At 35.7% G+C, this 23007-nt stretch overlaps 1 protein-coding gene across 1 annotated transcript; it reads right to left on the reverse strand.

Annotated features, from left to right (window-relative positions):
• LOC134538337 (zinc finger protein ZPR1) lies at positions 1–22654 on the reverse strand. Its single transcript, XM_063379573.1, has 7 exons — positions 22383–22654; positions 17515–17767; positions 16359–16516; positions 14454–14715; positions 6868–7028; positions 4946–5209; positions 1–200 (listed from the first exon to the last, which is right to left on the reverse strand). The coding sequence occupies exons 1-7, from the start codon at positions 22485–22487 to the stop codon at positions 81–83; spliced, it is 1323 nt and encodes a 440-aa protein (XP_063235643.1). The 5' UTR covers positions 22488–22654; the 3' UTR covers positions 1–80.
• Positions 22655–23007: the final 353 nt, after the last annotated feature.

Genomic DNA, 23007 nt, shown 5'->3' on the forward strand with positions numbered 1-23007 from the left:
TTTTACATGGAATCTGTGTGAAAACTTTATTTACAATAAATGTATAACAAAAATAAACATTTCATAATTTACGTAACATATTATGATTCTTCATAACCTTCAACCTTCATGTCATTCAGTCCTAGCTCTTCATTGTCTTCGTAGGTGCGCTCGTATTTATTTATCGAAAGCTTGTTATCTGGTTCCGGAGGAGTCAAACTCTGGGGAAAAAATACACATATATATATATATATATATACATATATATATATATATATATATATATATATATATATATATATATATATATATATATATATACATCACAAAAATCACAATAAAAACTTTTCATAAAGCTAAGAGGATTGAAATTCTTGGAAAAATGATATTTCAGTGAAATTGTAACAAACAAAAATGAAAAAAAAAATTAAACAATTTAATCAAGTGATTTCAAATTTTTTTACATTTTTTCAAAAACCAAAATTTGTATGCAATTATTATTTGAAAACTTAATGATTTATTTTATCTTAGCAAAATGTACCTCTAGCATTTGAGTCTACAATGCTAATAAAACAATTTGATTCAGAACATTGGTATAGCTAGGAACATCAGTGATAAGTAAATAAAATCCATCAATTTTAACACTAAAAAATGTGTGGAAGCAGGCCGTGAGTAAACTGCAAAGTGGTGTTAAAATGTTAAAATGAAATAAATGTTATCAAATAAAAAATTTCAAGTGATGGTTTGCTGAAAACATCAACTTGTTTTACACCACGCAAAGTGAAATTTAAAATTAACTTGTACACCTATGTCCATTTTCACAATTAGAACAGGTCACTTAGACTTTTCAACTGTTCGGTAAACCAAAATAAGTAACTCTATAACGTGAACGCCATAAACAGTAACTGTTCCAACAGAGATAATAGATAGGCCATAGTGCCATCAAAATGTAGGGAGCCCGAAAAAAAAAAAAAAAAAAACACACACATTATTTTAGTCCATAACATTTTAATTTTCCGCAATATCCTTATGCAGCCAAAAACATGGTGCTGGTATAAAAGCTTGTGCTGTATTTGTAATTTTTTAGAACAGACATTGATCAAATTCTCTATTTGTATTAAATTTCATGATTTCAGAATATTATCTCTCATATAGAAATGGGGGGAAGTGTGAAATTTGCACTTAACGCCTTTTTTTGTTTACACAAAGTGCATGTCCATAGGTTTGGCTAACTAATTAGTTATCAAAAACACACACAAAAGCTAAAGGTACGATTTTACATCCGATTTTGTTGCTTAATCAGGGTGTCCACACAAATCTGTAGAAAAATTTACTTGACTTTTCGTTGACTTTTCATTACCAAAATCAACTTTCCTTGACAAAGTTTTTAAAATAATTTACCTCTTTACCATCTTTAGCAATTTTCTGAAAGAAATAGACAATCCAGCCTCCACCTGTACGAGTCAAACACCATTTTACAGAGTTAATGTTTATGCACTGTAACACCACCAGGAAAAAAAAGTATGCAAAGTCTGAGTGATGGCATACTGAAGAATGACATCCCCCCCTAAAATTACTATCACTGTTGAATTTCTATGGCTTTTCCAGGTTTTGAAGTGAATTCCCTGATTCTCCTGACCAATTTCCACTTCCCTGACTTTACAGAATGTGGTCATCCTGTTAATGCAAAGAGACCTCCAAGATTATTTTGTGCATCAAACAACTTGGTGACTACTCCGTGCACATGAATTTGAGTCATGCGGGGGATGAGACAGAATACATAAACTTTGCCACAATAGCATTGTGCGTTTGCAATCAGGGCCACCAAATACCCAAACAAAACATATATCACAAGGAGGTTCAAATACTATTAGGTAGAAAATTTAAAAATAACAGTACTATTTTATCAGCCAGCAATAGTTTTAACATGACACAATCAATAATTTTACATTAACACATGAATTACAAGTATGTATTAATGATTACATACTTGTATTAATTATAGGGATGGGATTTTCGAATCTTGGATTCGTCGAATATACCGAATCCTATGGATTCGAGGATTCGTAGGATCCGAGGTGGGATTCGAGGTGGGTTTTTAAGAGTTTAAAATTGTTTAAGTAATTTAAAATTGTAGTGCTGGGCGAAGTTTGAAAATTTCGAACCGAACCGAATCCTTACGTTCGGTTCGAAACCTCTTAAAATATATTCGAAAAACCCAACGTTCGTTTAAAAAAAAATTACGTTTTTATAATTTTCCAACCCCCATTTGAGACCATTCACAAAACAGCACAACAAAATTCCATTACTTGTAATATTCCGACTTTTATCCCATAATCGTCGCCTCAACAGTTTCAAGCGCAGACAAAATAATAAAAAAAAAATTATTAATCGTCGCATAACTCTCATAGCATTTTTTCATATAGGCGCGCTTTGTTTTTTGTTTATTTTAGAGAATTTTGTATGCATTTCTCGTACTACGTAATATAAACTATCGTACAAATGCCAAAGGTATTGTATATTATACCTTTAACTATAGTGCGTGTACGAGAATTCTCGTATTTCGGCAAAACTAACGTGATCAAGTTAACACAAGACAAATGCGGTAGGAAATGATTACGTAAATTATGTATTTTAAATTACTGAAATGTATTTATTTTCTTTGGACTTTTTGGTTATAACAGTCAGGTACTGAAAATAATAATTTAATCTTGTGTATTAAAAGTACTGGTCCAGTAAATTTTACAGTACGGTACTAAGTTGACTAGCGTAGTTGCGGCAGCCATCAATTATTTCTCATGTTTTCTTTTTTCCGACGCAAATTTTTATAACCACACTGACTTACGCTACGTTTACAATATTATTGTTCTTGAGGTGATTTGCGACTAGCAGGACTTACGTCGTTTAAGTTTTCCAAATGGAGAAAAGATAATGATGACCCAGAACCACCCCAAAAAATGTCTAAAGTTTCTTCTGACGAGCAGCATTCTTCCAAGAAAACAGCAATTGCAGTCAGCGGGTTTTGTAATGTGGATAGGTAACTTAATTCACATTCGACTTTTTTTTAATGTCCTATTAAAAAGTTTTACTTTTTAAAAATGTTAGGTTATGTCTACCACAAAAATATGTTATGTGGCCTTATGCTGAATGTTCGTCATCTTTATAATCTTATTTTTTTTTTTTAATGAATGTTAGTGTACACTGAAAAAGGAAGATAATCTTTTTGAAATTTAGATGGAACTTCTTCATGAATTAAAAGTATATATATGTAAAGAAATTAAATGAAAAATGATTTTCTCTAAACTGTTTTCTTTCCTTCATTATTTATTGCATAAACTTTACTTATAAAATGTTTTGCAATGTTTTAATAAAGCTAAGCTATATAATGTTTTAATTTTACATATGGCTGGAGAACCTTTCTATCTCACCATTCAGTTAAAGACCAAAATGCTGGTGGTCGGTTCATTTTAATTCAAAACAATTATTTCTGTATGAGGTTCGGTTCGGCTTGGTTCAAAATTTTTTTGCTATGGTTCAATTCAGTTCGGTTCGGTTCGAAACCAGAGAACTGAGGTTCGCCCAGCTCTAGAGAATTGTATACCTAAACTGTATTATAAAGGTAACGGAAATAGCACAAACATAAGATAAACTACGCTGCATTTTGTCAATTAGCATAACTACTCGATCATTTCCAACCTTCAATAATATAACATTGCAGAAAAAATGTAATTTTTTTAAATGGTGTCTGTTATACAAACGTATTTTATTGAAAACATAGGAAGGATTAATTTAACAGAGAATTAGACAGATGCAAACTTATGTGTGTGGTTTTTGAGGTTATTTGTCTCTATTTTATATCAGGTGTATACACTATGCACTTATTTTACAATTTTATAACTACACATGTGATTTTGTTTAATACATAGTCCTATGTAATTTTTTTAAAATAAAGAAGTGATTTTTTTTAATAAATAAGTGATTTTTTTTAATAACATGTGGTGAAGTTTAGTGTGGGACTGGGATTCGAGATTCGATGACAAACACTGAGGATTCGAACAAGGATTCGGATTCGACCAAAATGTGGATTCGTCCCATCCCTAATTAATTACTTCCCAGTAATATTTATCTCCCATTCTTTTTTTTGCCAAGGTATCAACTCCGCTTCCATAACAACACAAGTAGCACCATTAAACAGCAGCATCGTTTATCTTCTGAAACAGGGGACTTAACTGTACCCAAACTAGAAGGGGGAAGCGATCAGTGCGCTTATCCCCTTATTAACCTAAATCCTGGCTATACTTCTCAGTATTAAAATGATAAGAGTACTAAATTTCTCAGTAGTATAATAAAAATACACTTCTTTGACACGCAACAAGCATAAAAAATAAAAATCAAATCTTGCTGAAGAATAGATTCATTGAGAAGCGTTCAGACACGTAAGGGATCGTCCATTAACCACGTGAGGCTCGAAAAGGAGGGGGGGGGGGGGGGGTCGGGAAAAATCACGAAATATCACAAGGGGGGAGGGGAGGTGTAGAGAGATATCACGTGTATTTATTTTTTCGCGCGATTTCTACTAAACCGAAAAGCGACGCATGACCTTGACTCGTTGTAGCCAGGCAACAATATCCCCGCCCGCCGCAACATGAACCACCCGGCTCGGCTTGCCAGTCGCCAGTAAGACTGTGATTTTGCGCCGAATACATGCGTAAATCACATATAAGCCTTTCCTTTATTATTTTTATGCTATTGAGAATAAACCTGCAACCTTAATGTGTGTCTGGACATTTTTATCACTGTGCTTAATTTTCCAGAATTAAATTAGATTATACCTATATTTAAAGATAATATTCTGAAATTTTTAAAAATATTTTGTACCAAAAAAATACACGTGATTTATTGGGGGGGAGGGGGGTTAAAAATTTGCTAAAAAAAATCACGTATTTATGGACGACCCCTAACTGACCTGGACGTAGCTGTTCCCCGCGGGATCGTCCAGGACCAAAGTGACGGGCATGTCTCCCCGCAGGGCTCGGTCGAACTGGTCCAAGAAGCGGTCCAGCTTCTGCCTGGCGTCGGGGTCGGCGCTGTCCCCGAACATGATCCCTCCCTGAGTGAGCTGGTCCCTCATGGCCGTGAGCACGCCCTCCACGGTGGTGAAGCGACCCCCCAGGGCGGCCGGGCCCACCTCCAGGCTCAGCTCCGGGATCCCCAGCGAGCACGTCTCCGACTGCAACCAGTCGCACTCGCCAACGCCACGCACCTAGCCCAGCGGTTTGCAACAGGACTCCATCCATCCATCCCCCCCCCCACACACACACCACACACACACAACAACAACACACACACAACAACAACACACACACAACAACAACACACACACAACAACAACCAACCACAACAACAAACCAACACACACAACAACCAACCACAACAACAAACCAACACACACACACAACAACAACAACCAACCACAACAACCAACCAACACACACACACACACAACAACAACCAACCACAACAACCAACCAACACACACAACAACCAACCAACACACACACAACAACAACCAACACACACACAACAACAACAACCAACACACACACAACAACAACAACCAACCAACACACACACAACAACAACAACCAACCACACACACAAAGACACACACACACAAAAACACTCACACAACAACAACCAACCACAACAACCAACCAACACACACACAACAACAACCAACCACAACAACCAACCAACACACACACACAACAACAACCAACCACAACAAGCAATCAACACACACACACACACAACAACCAACCACAACAACCAACCAACTAACACACACAACAACAACAACCAACCAACACACACACAAAAACACACACACAAACAAACACACACACAAACAAACGCACACACACAAACAAACACACACACAAACTAACACACACACAAACTAACACACACACACAAACAAACACACACACAAACACTCAAACACACACACACAAACAAACACACACACACCCGTCCGTCCGTCCATCCATGGTGGTGGGTGGTGGTGGTGGTGGGTGGTGGTGGTGGGTGGTGGTGAGTGGTGGTGGAGATGGATGGTGGTGAGTGGTGGTGGAGATGGATGGTGGTGAGTGGTGGTGGAGATGGATGGTGGTTGTGGGTGGGTGGTGGTGGTGAGTGATGGTGGTGGTGGGGGGTGGTGGGTAGTGATGGTGGTGGTGGGTGGTGGTGGGTGGTGGGTGGTGGGTGGTGGTGGGTGGTGGTGGGTGGTGGGTGGTGGGTGGTGGGTGGTGGTGGGTGGTGGTGGGTGGTGGGTGGTTGTGGTGGGTGGTGGTGGGTGGTTGTGGTGGGTGGTTGTGGTGGTGGTGGTGGTGGCAGGACAAGAGGACACCTCATTTGAAAGCGTCCATGGGCTAGATTGTATTAGAGCTCTGTGAAAGCTGCCCTACGATTAGGGGGAGGGGGGAGGGGCAACAACCTAAAGGTGAAAATTGGACTTAAAATAATTTTTTGGAGCCATTGTGGATTGTACTTAGTTGTGGTGATACACCACGACTTCTGTAGCATAGTAAGCATAGAATTCCTTTTAATATTCCCCTGCACTTAGTGTGCCGTGGTTGGTTCATCTTATAATCAAGAACCACTCATCAAAGGTTGTTCACATATTTTAGAAACAAATTTTCAAAAATTCACAGTAGTTTATATATCATAACACTTAAGTAAGCAACTTTACAGCATAAAACAAAACACATGAATTATAATTTTTTTTTTAAATTTTGGTTTTTATATTAGATTTGTGCTATGGAAACATTGCACAAAAAAAAAATGGCCATACAAATCTCTTCGAGGATAAAAGCAATCTCAACCAACCTTCAGTACATCTCTGCTGAAATCCTCGACGCCAGAAACTTTCACTTCAATGTGCAAACCTTTCGGCTCAATACCGCCACCCGATTTGACTTCATTACTACGGTTGCCACAAAGATCACAATTGGTAGCCATTATCACTACTTCCTTAAAATAAGGAATATCTGGAAAAGTTCAGGAATGATCGTGATTTGTTACTATATGTCTAGTTTTACAAATAATTGTGTATAACTTCATTTGTAAATATGACACCTTTTATAGCAAGAAGTCTTACATGTTCAAAAGAATGGTTAAAAATAAAAAAATGCCTAAGACCAAACACAGTACACTATTAGTTTATAGATATTCAAACATGTAACTATTCTAATATAAAAATTTTTTATGTTAAACCTGATCTAAATATATATTACAAAAAGTTATTTTGGATTAATATTTATATACAACTGAAACCTACTGCAAATGTCTATCAGTGACTATTTCACAAACAAAATTTTGTTACAAGCATGTATGGACTGGAGTAATTATGCGCAAGCCAGCCTAACTCTGCTACGCAGCAAACCAGTTAATTATCAAGCATGTATATTGTATATATGACTTAATAGAATTTTCTTTGTGATAAAAATTTAATACACATTCATGCAAAAAAAGTGTTTATTTTTCTCTGTGTGTATCTTTCTTAAAGTGCCAGTTCATAATTACTTGAGAACCTATACTTTTTTTTTTACTTTAACTTAGTTACCTAGCTGCTTTTTTTAGTCAACAAAGAAATTTTAAGCTAAACTTAATCACATTAATCTTAAATCTCTAGGCCTGTGTGAATACAGTAAGTCCTCGGTTTACGTCGGGGTTACGTTCCTGAAAACCGCGACGTAAATAGAAACGACGCAAAATGAGCCATGTTTCATGCCACCGGCCGGCCACGGCCCAAGGTCGGCCGGAAGCGCTGGCATACAGACGTGACAACGGGCAATTTTATCAGCAAATGACAACCGACAGCGTGGGAAACAAGTCCGACTAGTACTTCTCAGCTTTATAGAATGGTTATTTAACCAGCTGCTTTATTACCTTTATTGATTGAAATATAAAAACAGATATATAGTACATACTGTACGTAATATAAACGCATAATGCATTCAAAGTGTAAGGATACAAAGTGGTTTAGCGCTACACAGATTTTACTTTAAGTCATTCGCGGGAGAAAACAACTGTTTTCTTTTGGAGGCTGGTAAGAACAAAGTCAAAAGAAATGCATACATACAATAAAAGTACTATAAGTATGACAAACATTGAGAGCCCTTGATTAAAAATAATCACATGAAGTAATAAACACCTAAAAGAGGTTATACAATAGCGCGGCGCAATTCTTACAATTTACGTACGGGAATAATTTATGGAAATTTACGGAGCAATTGTGCTGGTTCTGTGTTTCAATCCATACGGCAAGCATCTTCTCCATTTTCTCCATAGCGCTATTACGTGTATAACTCGTCTTTGTAGCACTGACAGATGACATGTTCAGTAAACTACTCTTAATTTTGTCCGCGTTTGATCGAATTGTACGAATTGTGGTAGGTGGCAGACTTAACACTTTACTAATCTCAACAGCCCTCTCGCCCGAATCGAAACGTCTCAAAACTTCCATTTTCGCGGCTAATGAAACATGTGTTCTGTTCTTATTTTTTGAAATTACGTTTGAAGATAAATTTAGTCGTTTGGAAGACATCTTATGAAGAAAAAATCATAAATTGCAGTGAGCTGATACTGTAGGCCTACTACAAACGCATTTAATCACGATAAAGTTAACAACGGCACGTTTAAAACTCCGGCCAACTCAATGATATCATAGCGACTGAAGTGCCAAGGAGTTGGACGAAAAGGGGTAGGAGAAAATGCTGTGTCGTTGCGGGAAGTAGATAACACTTCTACGTGCGAGATACGTGGGTGGCCGAGCAGGTGGGCTGGTAGTATTGCATCACCGCGCGGAGAGCAGGAAGCGTCCCTCATGATGTATGATATGATAAGGCGGTGAACGTGTAGCTTACGCTACATAGCATAAATTAACTACCGAAGGAAACAAAGAATTATAAACAAATTATATACGGTGTTTTGGTTAAAATAAAGATTTACGGTCTTTGTAAACAACGTTATTGTGAATCGGCGACAACTTAAATTGAAACATGAGTACTCAAACATTAGCGACATTAATCCGAAACGACGTAAATCGGTACGACGTAAATAGAGGACTTACTGTATTAGAATTTTCGAATATCAAAACGAATAGTTTATTATTCGTATTCAATTCAATTTTGAATACTAACACTTCGAAAAAACGAATATTCAGTCATTTACGAAAAAGGCTGAGCGGGATCACTGAAACCGGGAAACATTTCGGGATCACGGAGGTTTCTCTCGTTGGGCGGGGGCAAAAGTTTCGCGGGATTTTCGTAATGTTTTAGAGTTATGTATGTGGAGTTATTCCACTACATCTGACCACGTAAAGCCCGTTTGAACACAGTAATTCGGAGCGATAACTAACATATTTTATGTAGAAGAATGTCGTCAGGTCGTTTAAAATAGATTTGAACTGTCAGCATACTGATAAAGATAAATGTGTGTCTGTAAAATCCACACAACCGGGGTGTTATAGGTGACAGTTTTCAGATTAGAGGGTGAAACATGGTTTGTCGGCACTGTAATTTCGTTCCGAACGTGACGGCGAAGAGAAAGAAAATTGTACAGACCATGTGGAAAACATCTGGCCGCATACTCGCAGGAAAGACTCCAAAAGCCTAACATGCTACGTAAATATTTTTCAATAGGATAATACGCAGGTGGCAAACCCCCCCCCCCCCCCCACTTCATAACTACCCTTCCCACCCTTCCCAAATTCCTCGCGTAGAGACAGCTCAGGCAATTATCCTGTCCCGCGCATCAAAAAAAACTCTTGCCAAGAACTTACTTAGCTTACGATCACGTTACATGGTGTACCAAGATTGTGAAGTAAATGTGTTTTCTATGATGGTAGATCCACGGTTCAAAGATTCACTAATTGAGGATGAAAATTAAAAAAAAAAAAATATGGGTTGAAAATTTGTGCAGGGAGGTATGTAAGCTGTGTAAGCTGAACACAGTAGCTGAAACTATAACTGAGACAAGTGAGGCTACAAGTGAAATGCCTATTAAGAAGTCATCTCTGTGGGCCTACGTGAAACCTTCAACAGGAGCTCAGTCTACGCTTGCAAGCTACGAAGAAACTATCCAAGGAGAAGTAAACAAATATCTGGCAGCACCCTTAATCCCAAAGAATAAAAATCCTTTCAGTTTCTGGTCAGAGAAGGGGCGCACTTGTTTCCGAAACATAGCTGTGGTAGCAAGAAAGTACTTGCCTATACCTGCCACACAAGTGTGCAGTGAGAGACTTTTCTCAACAGCTGGCAACATTGTGACGTGTAGAAGAGAGAGTCTACTCCCCGAAAATGTAGAGCAGCTTGTGTTTCTCCACAAAAATTTAAATTAGCTAATATGTAGTGATGTGACAAGACTCTTTTTAATACGAACTAATTATAAAATTGGAGAACCTTAAAATTTTAAGTACTGTCAGTTTTTTGATTCTACATACGTTGTATCAGTAAATATGTACCTGTTATCATATTGTAATGTGATGTGATATAACATGTTTTATGGGATTTCAATTCTCATTCCAATTATTCGAATTCAATATTTGTATTCGAGAATAATTTGGTATTCGTATTCGAATTCGAACTAAAAAACTGATATTCGCACAGGCTTATAAATCTCACTAAGGTTTTTCTCCCAATGCTCACAAATAAAATCGAAAAGAGTGTCACCATAAAATAATAGAACTAAAGTTTGGGCAGAAAATTAAAGACAAAATTTATCACGGCCGAATACTTTGATCCAAGCATGCAAGGGAAAAAAATGTTTCGTTTTTGGTGCATTCAGGTTTTATAATTTTGACTGAAAGACCTAACACAGTGAAATCTATATAAATAAAAATGTAAATGTTCATTCGTTAAAAACCTTAAATCTTCATAAGTTCTTCACTGATTGCTTTGAAATTTTGGAAAATGTTGCATTTGAATACGTGTGTGTTTTTATATACCTAGGTCACACCTGTGACAGGTAAAAAGATGGATAAAAATATAGATAGGTGTGTGTGTATATAAATATAAATGAATGTGTGTGTCTGCTGTTTTGTAAAGATAAATATTGAGATAGGAAGATATACATAGATATATAGAGAGACTAGATAATGCCCGGCATGCATTGCAATGCCTCAATCATTTTTTTTTTGTAATTTTTTAAACGTATACTAAGCATCTCTCTTTATCTCTCTAATTCTCTATCCCTCTATGTATATCTCTATAACTCTCTCTATCTTTCTATTTATATCTCTATCTCTCTATATATCTTTCTAGCGGACCCGACAGACATTGTCCTGCCCAAATGTACTTTTTGTGAGATATGGATATGGCGGTAAGTATTTCTACGATGGACATTTTGTATCTTCTCATTATACATACCCCTCCTCTTGGGCATGCCACTGCCGTTACCAAAAACCTTTCCCATGGTTACGCAGAAGACAACAACAATGCAAAAGCCCGTTGCCATGGAGGCTAATTATCAACAATGCTTAGTTTTTTTGCTTTTAAAGCGTGTTTTTTTAGTTTTTTCTTAACTCAGAATCGAGATAAAATATCTGATTGTGACTCTAAACCATCCTCTAATCCCCGTGAACTCACACAAAAAATTTCATCAAAATCTGTCCAGCCATCTAGGAGGAGTTCAGTGACATACACACGCACACAAGAAATATATATACAGTAGAACCCTGTTATAATGTTTTTCAAGGGACTAAAAGAAAAAAACATTATAAGCAGGAAAACGTTATAAGCAGGAAATCTCAATTTAACACTTAACAATGTTTGAGGTTTGTACCAATGGACTCACCAAGCTATGTAAACAACTTTAATGTTAAAAACAAAGATAGTATACTTGATACATGAATTTTCTGAAACAAACCAACAATTTTTCAACTTCGTCTTGTTCCCTGGTTAAATTTTGTTTGTCTTTAAAGATACACTGCCACATTTTTTGTAAAATTGTCTCACGATTCATGATGACAACATTAAGAGTGAGAACGTCTACTCCTTCGCCACCTGAAAATGTTTAATTTTGGGATTCCTACATATGAATGAAAAAAAATATTTGTAAGCAATAGAAAACACTTTTAGTTATGCCCTCGCTCAATGGTTGGCAACTTAAATATCGTAGGACTATGTACATGCATCTGAATACCCACTGGAATGGCAAGGAACAGAAGAGTTGAATAAGGGTGCCAACTGACATGTAACTATGAACATTGTATACCTTCAGTATATTGCATAAAATTGTATTTTAACAAACTTCATGTATTGTATGGCAGTGATTGTAAACATAAACATAAACATACATAAAGGAAACTTTTTATTGTAAGTGTTGGAATAATTAGGTTTTAAAACATTTTTCCCCATTTATTGAATGTTAGAAAGCAAACATTATAAGCAGGAAATTACACTATTTATGAACGTTATATGCAGGAAATAAATACATTGTCCTTATGGGGGAAATATTGGGACTTTAAAAATATGACATTATAAGCAGGAAAACATTATATGCAGGAACATTATAACAGGGTTCTACTGTATAAAGATATACAGAGGGTGGGATATATAATATACAGATAGGACGGTATATTAAAATAGATATAAACATTGATACATAGAGAGGTATAGATATAGTGTACATGGATATATAGAGAGATATTTTATATAAATAGAAATATAGTGAGATTTATAGAGACAGATAGAGAGATGACTTGTATATGTGTACCTACCTCACACAAATTACAAAATAACTGAAAGAGGCATGGCAACGTATGCCGGGCATTAACTAGTAAAAAATATAAACTACACCAATACCGTAGGTCAGCTTACGAACACGACATGAAGCAAAGTGGCACAGTGCTAAGACACTGGACTACTTTCAATCTGAAGAACTTGGGTTTTAATTCGAATCCAGCCATTCTGACTTGGGCTTGCCATGGTTTTCTCGAGCTCATGCCTGGCAAATGCTGGAATCTCAACAGCCCACAGCAAAGATGGTGATGCGAACAGCAAAATGTCTAGTTATTGTTAACACAGAGTTTTCACTTCGCAACAACCAAAAATCAAACAACTGCATAAAAATGTTTCTTGCCGTTGCATACACACCGAACATAGGACAGCCATCAATGCTAGCAGGTTTTTTTTATCAATATGTTTGAGAGAATTATGTTCAATTTAAATTTAAAATTTAATTGTAAAAAATCACCATGCATAAACACATTTCAGAGGTGTCACAGATACATTCAGTGAAAAAAACTTTAACCAATGCAACAGTTTAACCATCTTTCAAAATAAAATTTCTGACACCCACTTCAGTAACACTGCACCAGCAACGTGATGGAAATAGAAAGTATTTATAACTGGAAAGGCTGTCGTGTCTGGTCGACATAGATGTATAGAACATGATCGGTTACAAATCATTGTGTCGCTGCTGCCACCGCACTATTGTGATCCCAGCATTACTATACGCCATAACTAATTCCTTTCCCAATATCCTTGCCCTAAACACGTAACGTAATTGCTGACGAGCACTGAGATTACAGACGGATCATTATCAATCTTCTGCAATAATAGGACAATAAGAAGAAAACTACTGTCTATTCTACCAGTCATTTTGGCATGCTCTGCGAGTTATTTATACTACATATAACTTTGAATCTTGAAACACATAATTGATTTTGTTTGTATTTAAATTAAAAATAACGAGGTATATTTAAATTCAGTTTAGTTTTGAAAGTAATGTTTATGTTAATATATGCTAAATATGTGAGATAAACTATGTCTAATACAATTCTACTCCACCAAAGTAAAAAAATTAATGTTTCAAAACTATCCGAACCTATCAAAACTTTTGAAACAGAGAAACGAAGACGTTACACAACTTCCTCAGCTTCCGTCAGCGGTCAGTCTTTTGCCCTTATCAGCATTATAGGAACAATAGCTAGAGACCTGAAAAATTCGCCGATTCATTTCGTGTTATGCTAAAATTCAAATAATTATACCTTAGAGCTGCTTCTGCCATTGGTTCACTGTTAATATGGAGTCCTGAGGGCTAATTAGAGACCCTCACTCATAGACGTGTCGAATCACAGGCCACCCAGTCGAGACGACCCACAAGTCAGCAGCCAATGAACAGTTGGCATTTGCCCGAGTGTGTAGTGGATATTGGAGTCTATCCTGAAGGTCATTGAACCCGCGAATTTTTCCGGTCTCTAACAATAGCTGATGTTACTGAAACCACTCGCCAGAGAGTATCGGAACCTGCTCTCTTACTGTGAACAAAAGGTTAACCAAAATGACATAAAAAAATTTAATACACGACCACGGCTGCATTATCACCGTCTGCCGAGATATAAGATTGCAGCTAGAGAACGTTGGGGACGTCTTGCCGGCGTGCAACCCGGGAACCCTGAGAAAGGATACTGGTCAACTTCATGTTGGTCTCGCAGGGGGCCCCGCAGCCGGGGCAGTCGGTGCGGAACTGCAGCACCTCGCTCTCCAGGCTCTCCAGGGGGAACCTGCCGGGGTCGGAGGGCTCGAGCAGCCCCCGCTCCTCCGCGCTGTAGATGCCCAGGGCGTGGTCCTGCTCCTTGGTGCGGGCGAACGACCGGACCTGCACGGCGGGGTCCTGGCGCGGCGCCTCGCGGTTCTCCACGAAGGTGTTCCCGCTCGCGTCATCCAGCACCTGGTGGCCGCGGGAGATACGTACAGGCAGTGGCGTAGCCAGGATTTGTGTATGGAGGGGGGGGGGGGGGAGGGGGGGGTGTTAAGAAGCATGCCCCCCCCCCCCACCCCCCGGGAAAATTTTGGATTTTAAGGTGTAAAATAGTGCTATTTTAGCAGTTTTCGGTGCTTAAATTTAAATATTGTAATGGTAAAATTTTTATTAATTTTAATATGAAATTTGTTTGAGTGATGAATAAGAAATTAATTAAAGATTTGGTGCTAAGGGGGCGGGGGGGGTTGAACCCCTAACGCCCCCCCCCCCCTGGCTACGCCCCTGCGTACAGGGTGTGGCACAAGGTGTGTGTCGGTTTTCAAGGGCTATTAACAAAAAAAAACGTGACTTACAGAAATTAGGTTTATTCATTTGGAAACAGTATACATCCACGTTTGGTTTTATAAAGTTCTAAAGATCAGATCAGGAAGACGGCGGCAATCAGCAGTGAATCTTTAGGCCTTTAAAAGTTTCAAATCTTTGCAACAAACACGAAGCTTCACATCGGACGCGAAGCTTGGGATCGCAACCGAAGCTTCGAATAAAAAAATAAAAAAAAAATAGCAAAATTTCCTGGCGAAGTCGAATCTAATTCAATTTGTTCGCTTAGTCGAAGCTTTGCACTGGCCTAACTGTCAGTTTTCATTTCAGTGAAGTGTTTCCTGTTTTCCAGCAGGTTAAATTTATTATTTCACAATTACAGGAAAAAATACATTGTGTCTGTTCAAAACTCGTCCTCTACAGCTGAACTGTTTTAACCAGATTGTTTTACAAACTGATACTCAAGACAAACGATAGAACATAAACTTTACGTTATTCTTCTCTTGCTTTTACTTTGGTACAAATTACGATCGAACATAATGTTTAATAATAAATGGCTCGCATATATTATTTCAAGATTTAGTTAAATAAAGGTAATACAAAGATTTATATTTCTAATTATCGTTATAAAGACTATGCTTCCAAATAGTTTTATTATAATGAAGCTTTCCTTGCATGTAAAAAAAGGGTTTCTTTTAACACAACAGTTTACACAAGTACAGGGGCAACAGATGTTATTCAATAAAAATTCAAAACCAAAATGTATTATGAATCTGTAAATTAAATTAACAGTAGCAAACATCAACATTATCAGAAAATATTTTTAACAAATTTGTTAAACATTAAAGCATAGATAAAACTTTGTGTATATATAAGCTTATTTTTATTTTACTTTGATAACTATTATAGTTTATAAATATTGCTGTAGACTGCATATTTATTATTCTTTCTGAGAATCTGACCTTTACAGCAGGTTTATAGAGGGTCAGAAAAAAAAATGACTTTGCAAGAACCAGCAAAAGAATAAACTGACTCAATAAAATTTTATGAAAAATTTGTTTTCCTACTTTAATCAACATTAAATGATTATCACAAAAAGTACATAATAAGCAAGAAATAAAATTAGATCTGAACTTTTTTGTGTCTGTGAAGAAAACTGCAATTTCTTAAAACCGGTCATAAAATATGTCATTTTCAATTATTTTACAGATATATTATGCTAGATGGTCGGCATACTAAAAGTGGAATTACTAACAGGAAACTGCATTAAAACACATATTTATCCTTACCAGAGTAAAAGGTGTTTGAAGCTCTTTCAATTTTTTAAGTTTTTCCACGAAGGTATCGATTTGGCACGCTACTTCAGGATTCTGTATTCGGCGAACAACCTGATCTTGCTCTAGTCCCTGAATACTGCGGTCAATTATACCTTCCACCGTCGTAACTTCTGTTAAACAAGGAATTTTCATGTCACCCTGGAATTACTTTTGAACCGCACGTAACACAGAAAAACAGTGATAGGATTGTAGAAATTCAGAGAATGTAAAGTTTATGATATACTTCCACATAATATTTATTACACATCAAACATTATTTCAGAATTAAATACATTTTATATAATTTATATTTTTATGTAACAAAAAAATTATAATATACTTCTTAAAATTACTATACAGTATATACATAATAATAGCAAAATATAATTTAGGTAACAGTTTTCATGAAGAAAATTTTAGCACATTATGTAAAATATGAAACAGTCTCAATAAAATATCAGGTCAAATAATCAACAGTTCTTTTTATCTATTTTCTATAAAATGAAAGAAGAGTAGGAAGAATGTTATGTAACAACTATTGTTACTATTTTTTTTTATTCTGGTAAACCATTTGTGTTTGTTATTTCTGTGATAATAAGAAGTAAAGTTTTATGCCCATGTATTTAGGACCATATCCAAATCGCTTGGAGTTATGTTCTGCTGTCCTCAAATTTCTACCATTTCTGTTGTGGTGCATGTGAATATCTGTGTTTCTTTTTTAATTTTTATCTCTTATAAATGATTAAGTGTTCTTAGTATGTATTAATTTAAGACAGTCAAAATTTTAAGATTTTTAAATTTTGGTTTACAGGGAGATGATTGTTTTCTCATTTTTTTTTATTGTTTTAATAGCTCGTTTTAGTAATTTTAAACATTTTTTCAATTCCAACTACATCACCCCAAATTCAAATGTTAAACCAGTGGAAGTGGACATAGTCAACAGTTTTCAGTGTATCTACATTGACTTCTTCTGCCAGTCATCTTAATACATACAGGAGCTACTGAGCTGGCTTGCTAATGTGTTGATATGTTTGAAAACACTTATAAAATTTTAAAAAATTGGTATGAATCCTATTAACAATATGCAATGAACTTAATCCAGGAAAAATGTTTTCAATCGCTAAGGTACCTCCTTTCTGAGACTGTGCCGGGATCTCAAACTCCAGCTCCGGGATCTGGACCGAAGTGAAGTCCGACTTGACAACCTGCCTGTTCAAGTCGCTCGGGCTGGCGACACGCAGCACAATGTGACCGCCTTTCTCTTCCACCTTCCCACCGCTTTGCATCTCGTTGTTTTTGAACCCACATTTCTCACAGCTGAAAGACATTATGACAACTTCTTTGTAGAAGGGTATTTTCGTAAGCAGTATCCTTGTAATACCCTGAAATTTAAAAGAAAACAAGACATAATTACTATGGATTTTTGAAGTGAAACTTCTTTGCTGAGAGGGCTACAATTTTAGAGTGTTACAAAAATCCCGATCGTATGAGGGAAATAGGTGCGTGGTAGGGAAACCAGTAGAGGAGAGTGCGTCAGCGGCGACACCACTCCCGATGCATGCACAAGCGGTCGAATGGGAAGCCGGCAAAAAGGAGGCGGGATAGGTACATAGCGGAATATGCTATATGCTATATGCTAGTTGTAATGGCTGGAAGAGAAGATGGCAGGGGAGAAGTAGGTACAAATGATGCAGCAGTAGTGTTACAGAATTCTCTTAACCAGCTTGTGTTTGTCTACTCCTCAGTTTACTCACTCAATTTTTATTGCTAATGATTGATGCTACCATATTTATTTTATTTTATCTAAAGGACCTACAATTTATATGTTCATGTGGAAAAAGTGTGATTGAAAATGTCACAAAGACGTACATACTTAAGAGGTCGGCTTTATAAGTGTAATTTTTTTTTAATATGTGAACATTGTGATTTGAAATAAGGACTTATAAACTTGTGAGATATATTTTATAAGTTTAATTTATGTCTTTCATTTTATTCAGCCGGAGATAGTGATTTAATATCCTGCCTAAAAATAATAAAAAAGGCAGAAGCAGATAAGAGGTATTATCAAATGCAACGTGGGAATAAAACTCCAAAAGAGGTGCCAAAAGGTGCCAGTGAACGGATGCGAGAGTACAGGATGGGGGAAAAGGCATTTTTTTTCTAATTTGCGATCATATCTGCATCTTTACTATCTTCAATTATTCTCTCTTGTTGAATCAAAAATCACTAATAATTAATCTCTATCTACATTTGACAAGCAAGAAGTTTCACACTTCTGTCATGCATTGACTCCACGCACACTTATTTTTTTAAACATGCAGGAAATATATCTTGTCTGACAAAATATTACAATATTATCTCATTTCATTCAATTAGAGGTCATTTTTTACATTTATCACGAATCATGTTTTTCTGGTTTTCCAATATCAAATAAAATAAAAAACTATGCGTTTTAGTCTTAACTACCTGCAAGAACAGACACCTTAACGTGGCTAACTCGCTAGGTATGTATTCAAATTGGCAAAACCAAATTATAGATGTGAATAGAATGCCACCAAACAAAATTATTTGATTTACCGCACAATTTTTAAGTTGTGCAGTGAGCAACCTCAGGTATCGATGGTGTAAAAATAAATAAATGAATGAAATTAAAGAACCTATGGTTCTTTGAAATTACTGATACATATGAAGTTTAGATGCTCTAAAAAATATTCAAAAATGTTACTTGTAAGTATTATTTCAATTGCTTAATTACATTCATGTTTCAATATTGAATGGATTCTAGAAACTTGACAGTAGGGAAGTATAGGATAGAATTCATTTAACACAAGAAAATATAAATGTAAAAGTTCTTAAAATATTCATAATAAAAATTTGTTAAACCAAATAATTAAAGAATGTAGGGATCTGCAAGTATTCAAAAAATATTTGAAATTAGTGAATAATTTGATTTTCAATTCAAAATTTCAAATTATGTAATTTTTTTGAGTATTTGTTTCCAATAGATACATAAAGTAAGACTAATTCATAAAAAATTCAAACGAAAAACTGTATGATGTTACAACTCAGATTCGCTCAGCTAAAAGACAACCTGACTGGAATATTCGCAAAAAACACTTCAAAAAATTAATTCTGAAAAGGTTCATCAAAAATGTTTGTAGATGTTTTAAATTTGAGTATTAAGTATGTATTTAGTTGGGCAGTCTTTATTGAGGAAATTGTTTGGTACAACTTTCAGGCAGATTGTTTTAATTTTTTTTAGTTCTCACACAAAAACAAAACACTGTCAAGCTATTACATGTTGATCACAACAGGTCCACACACTGTTTCCATTGCAACATAATCAAATCTTCCCTGCTCAAACAGTGAATTTTTATTATTTTTGATCATGCAAAAAAAAGTTCTAAATACTCACATAAATCACATCTCATAAATAATAAAAGAACTGAAGTGATACTATAAATACAGTTGGTAAAGTATAAATTCAGTCAAATTAAAAAGCGGGCATACCATAGTCAATGGACTAGGGAAGTTCCGTCTAATACCTTTAGATGGCAGTTACTGTGTGTTACACATAATTACCAGAACCTGAATAATATCTGTGTTGTTTGACCTGCCCTTATACACTATTACAAATATATTACAAATATCGACAGAAAGTAATAGTAACCAACAGTCAAACCTATCTAGCATAATAATAGTACCAAGTAGCCGAGTGGGGAAGAACACATTACCTAATGTTAAATGCGACCTAGACAAATGTATTGCAATTTGTTGTGCTCGTCGCCAGCTATACCCAGTGTGTAACATTAACATGTAACATTTCCGGCAAGAGCAGAAGCTTATTACATCTCATAATAACGTATGACGTCATTGGAGTACGCCAATGAGGTTGGAATTGAGTAGGGTTTCATGTTTTGGTAGCAATGGAGTTGACGATGTTGGATGTGTGGTTGTTTGTTTGGGAACAAGTTAGTGGTACTAATGGAAGTTACAGATCGTAGGTAATATGTAATTGTAATGTTCATTGTTTGATAAATGAAAAGTTACGGAAAATACAGGCAACATCGCAACGAATACATGTAACTTGTTATTAAACTACATTGGAATTGGTTTGAAGATAAAAAAAGTGGAGGCAAAATTACTTCCAAGAACAGGTAAGTCGGATGTGTATGGAAGAATTAAGAGTTTATGTTGAATGTTGAAGACGTTGATCTAAGGGTTATGTGAAATGAGAAATTTAATACGTTAGGTTAGCATTCATTCCGTAATGAAAAAAGATTTGAAAGGTTGATTAGGTTCGGTCAGCAACAAATAAATATTTTAATATATTCTGGAGGAACAGTGTATCGTGTGATAGAGGTCGGTTACAATGTTAATAAGCTAAATTCTTATGAAATTAACGGGAAAATGTGAGTATTGGCCAGAGTAATGCAGACGCAGTATTTATAACGGATTTCATTTTAGCCATTGTAATGAAGAAGAAAATTCAACATAGTCTAGTTTGGTTTTTGACACTGACATTTCATTTTTTTTATTGAGATTTTTCACAATCAATTTTTCATGGTATCATGAAGTAGACTACAGTTCCACATAGTCCGGTCTATTTTGTGATACCATTATTTAATTTGTTGAAATTGAAGATTTTTTTTGATATCATGAAGTAAGATACAGTCCCACCCAGTCTGCTCTATTATGCAATATCAGTGTTTTATTCCTCACAATTTACTACTTTTCCAGCAACTTTTATTTTTCAGTATCATGAAGTTTTGTAATAAATGAAAAGTGAATTAAGATACAGCCGTAAGTTATATACCTCGTTTAGGGTAAAATTTCATTCTGGATTGAACCTGGAGTGGAGTGAGGAATCTAGATTGAAATTTTACTTTAAACACTTTGTTGTGGACTGAAGTTGGAGTGAAGTGAGATAATCCACTCTACTTGTTGAGGTGGACTGGACTGAAGAATCCGGATTGAGATTTTACTTTAAACACGGACTGGAGTGAAAAGAAAACAAGCACGAGCAAGCCGCCGTCATATTGCATTGTTTGTTATTGGTCTCGTTGCATTTCAGGCATAATTTGTGAAAATGGCAAAAAAAAAAAAGAGCAGAGGAATGTGCGGACAGAGATGGAAGTAGAGTTATTGTTGGACGTAAAGATTGAAAAACATATTTTAAGAATGCTGGACAGAAAAAAGGTTAGATCGCACCACATCATTTTCAGTCCATGTTGACTCCAACTTCGATCTTGTTTACATTTCAATCTGGATTGTGATATTTACCATAAACACATTTTGTCAGTCTATGTTCGTTACACATTCACTCAGAGTTCACTCCACTCCAGGTTCAATCCGGATTGAAATTTTACCCTAAACGAAGTAATAATGTCTACAGAAATCACTTATTTGATAATGAAATATCAATATCACAAAGTAGACAAGAGAGGTGGGGGGGGGGGGGGGGGGGTTTAATACAGTCTAGTTTGTGATAGGTACTGAAAAGCATAATATTCAAAAAATTAGGAAGTATGTGAAAAATAGTGTTTAATGTTCCCTGTCCAAAACCCACATATTCCCACGCTTATCATATAAAGGTAGTAATGACATAAGTGACGCCATCTTGGCGACTTCATCAGAATTGGTATACAATCGGGCAGTGCCAGGCAGTTCCGGCAAATTACAAAATGCTACCTACCATTCGTTAATGTCTCAGTCTTATGACATAACAAGGATTTTTATACAGGATTACTAGAGTGCATGCACAAATCTTTAAGTTGAAAATACTAAAAGTAGATTAAATTTGGAGCGGATCAATGGTTAATTTGATCTAAGCAAATACATTTACAGGAATATAATATTTCCTTGCCATTTTGTTACAGCCCAATCGGGAGTTACCAAATTAACATAAAAAAAAATACTAACCTACTGCATTAGAACAAATATACACAAGACTATATATTTCCTTCAAAAATAGTTAAATGGTGTAATTATACTTACATTATCACCACAATTAACACAAAGACTTTCAATTTCAGTTGGCTCGCAATCCTCAACAGCTTTAATGTCAGTAAATAGTGGTTCAGTGGATCCACGAGTCTCCATTTTTCAAAACTTTTTATATCAGCAGTTCATACCTGTCTCCGTGTGATCATTCGCTAATGCATAGAAGCCAATATTTGAATAGGGACAGTATGGAAAACTAGTAAAAAAACTACGCAAGATCAGTCATTTCGGTGAATGTGGTGGCGTGGAATGTAACTACGTCTTTGCAAAAAGGTGTCTGTGCTGCTATCTTTCAAGGAAAATATAAACTACTGAATTAGTGAAAAAAAATATACTCGCTAGCTCACTCGATAATATTGTTTTAAAATAAATTAACTTGATTATACACTTCATTATTTTATCCCTATATTTTTCAAAAGTAAAATAAAAAATCATTCTTGTATAAAATATTTTTACTCAAGAGGTTGTGTCTTAGAAAACGTTGTAAACTACTTTTGATAAAATAAGAAATTTTTAAACTATGTAATTTTATGTTACTTCAATGACATACTTTCTTTTTAAGTATTATCAAATCGTATAGGAATTTATTCTAAATTTATACGAATGTGTCAAAAAGTAC

Source organism: Bacillus rossius, chromosome 13 (genome assembly GCF_032445375.1).
Source record: "Bacillus rossius redtenbacheri isolate Brsri chromosome 13, Brsri_v3, whole genome shotgun sequence".
Lineage (NCBI taxonomy): Eukaryota > Metazoa > Arthropoda > Insecta > Phasmatodea > Bacillidae > Bacillus > Bacillus rossius.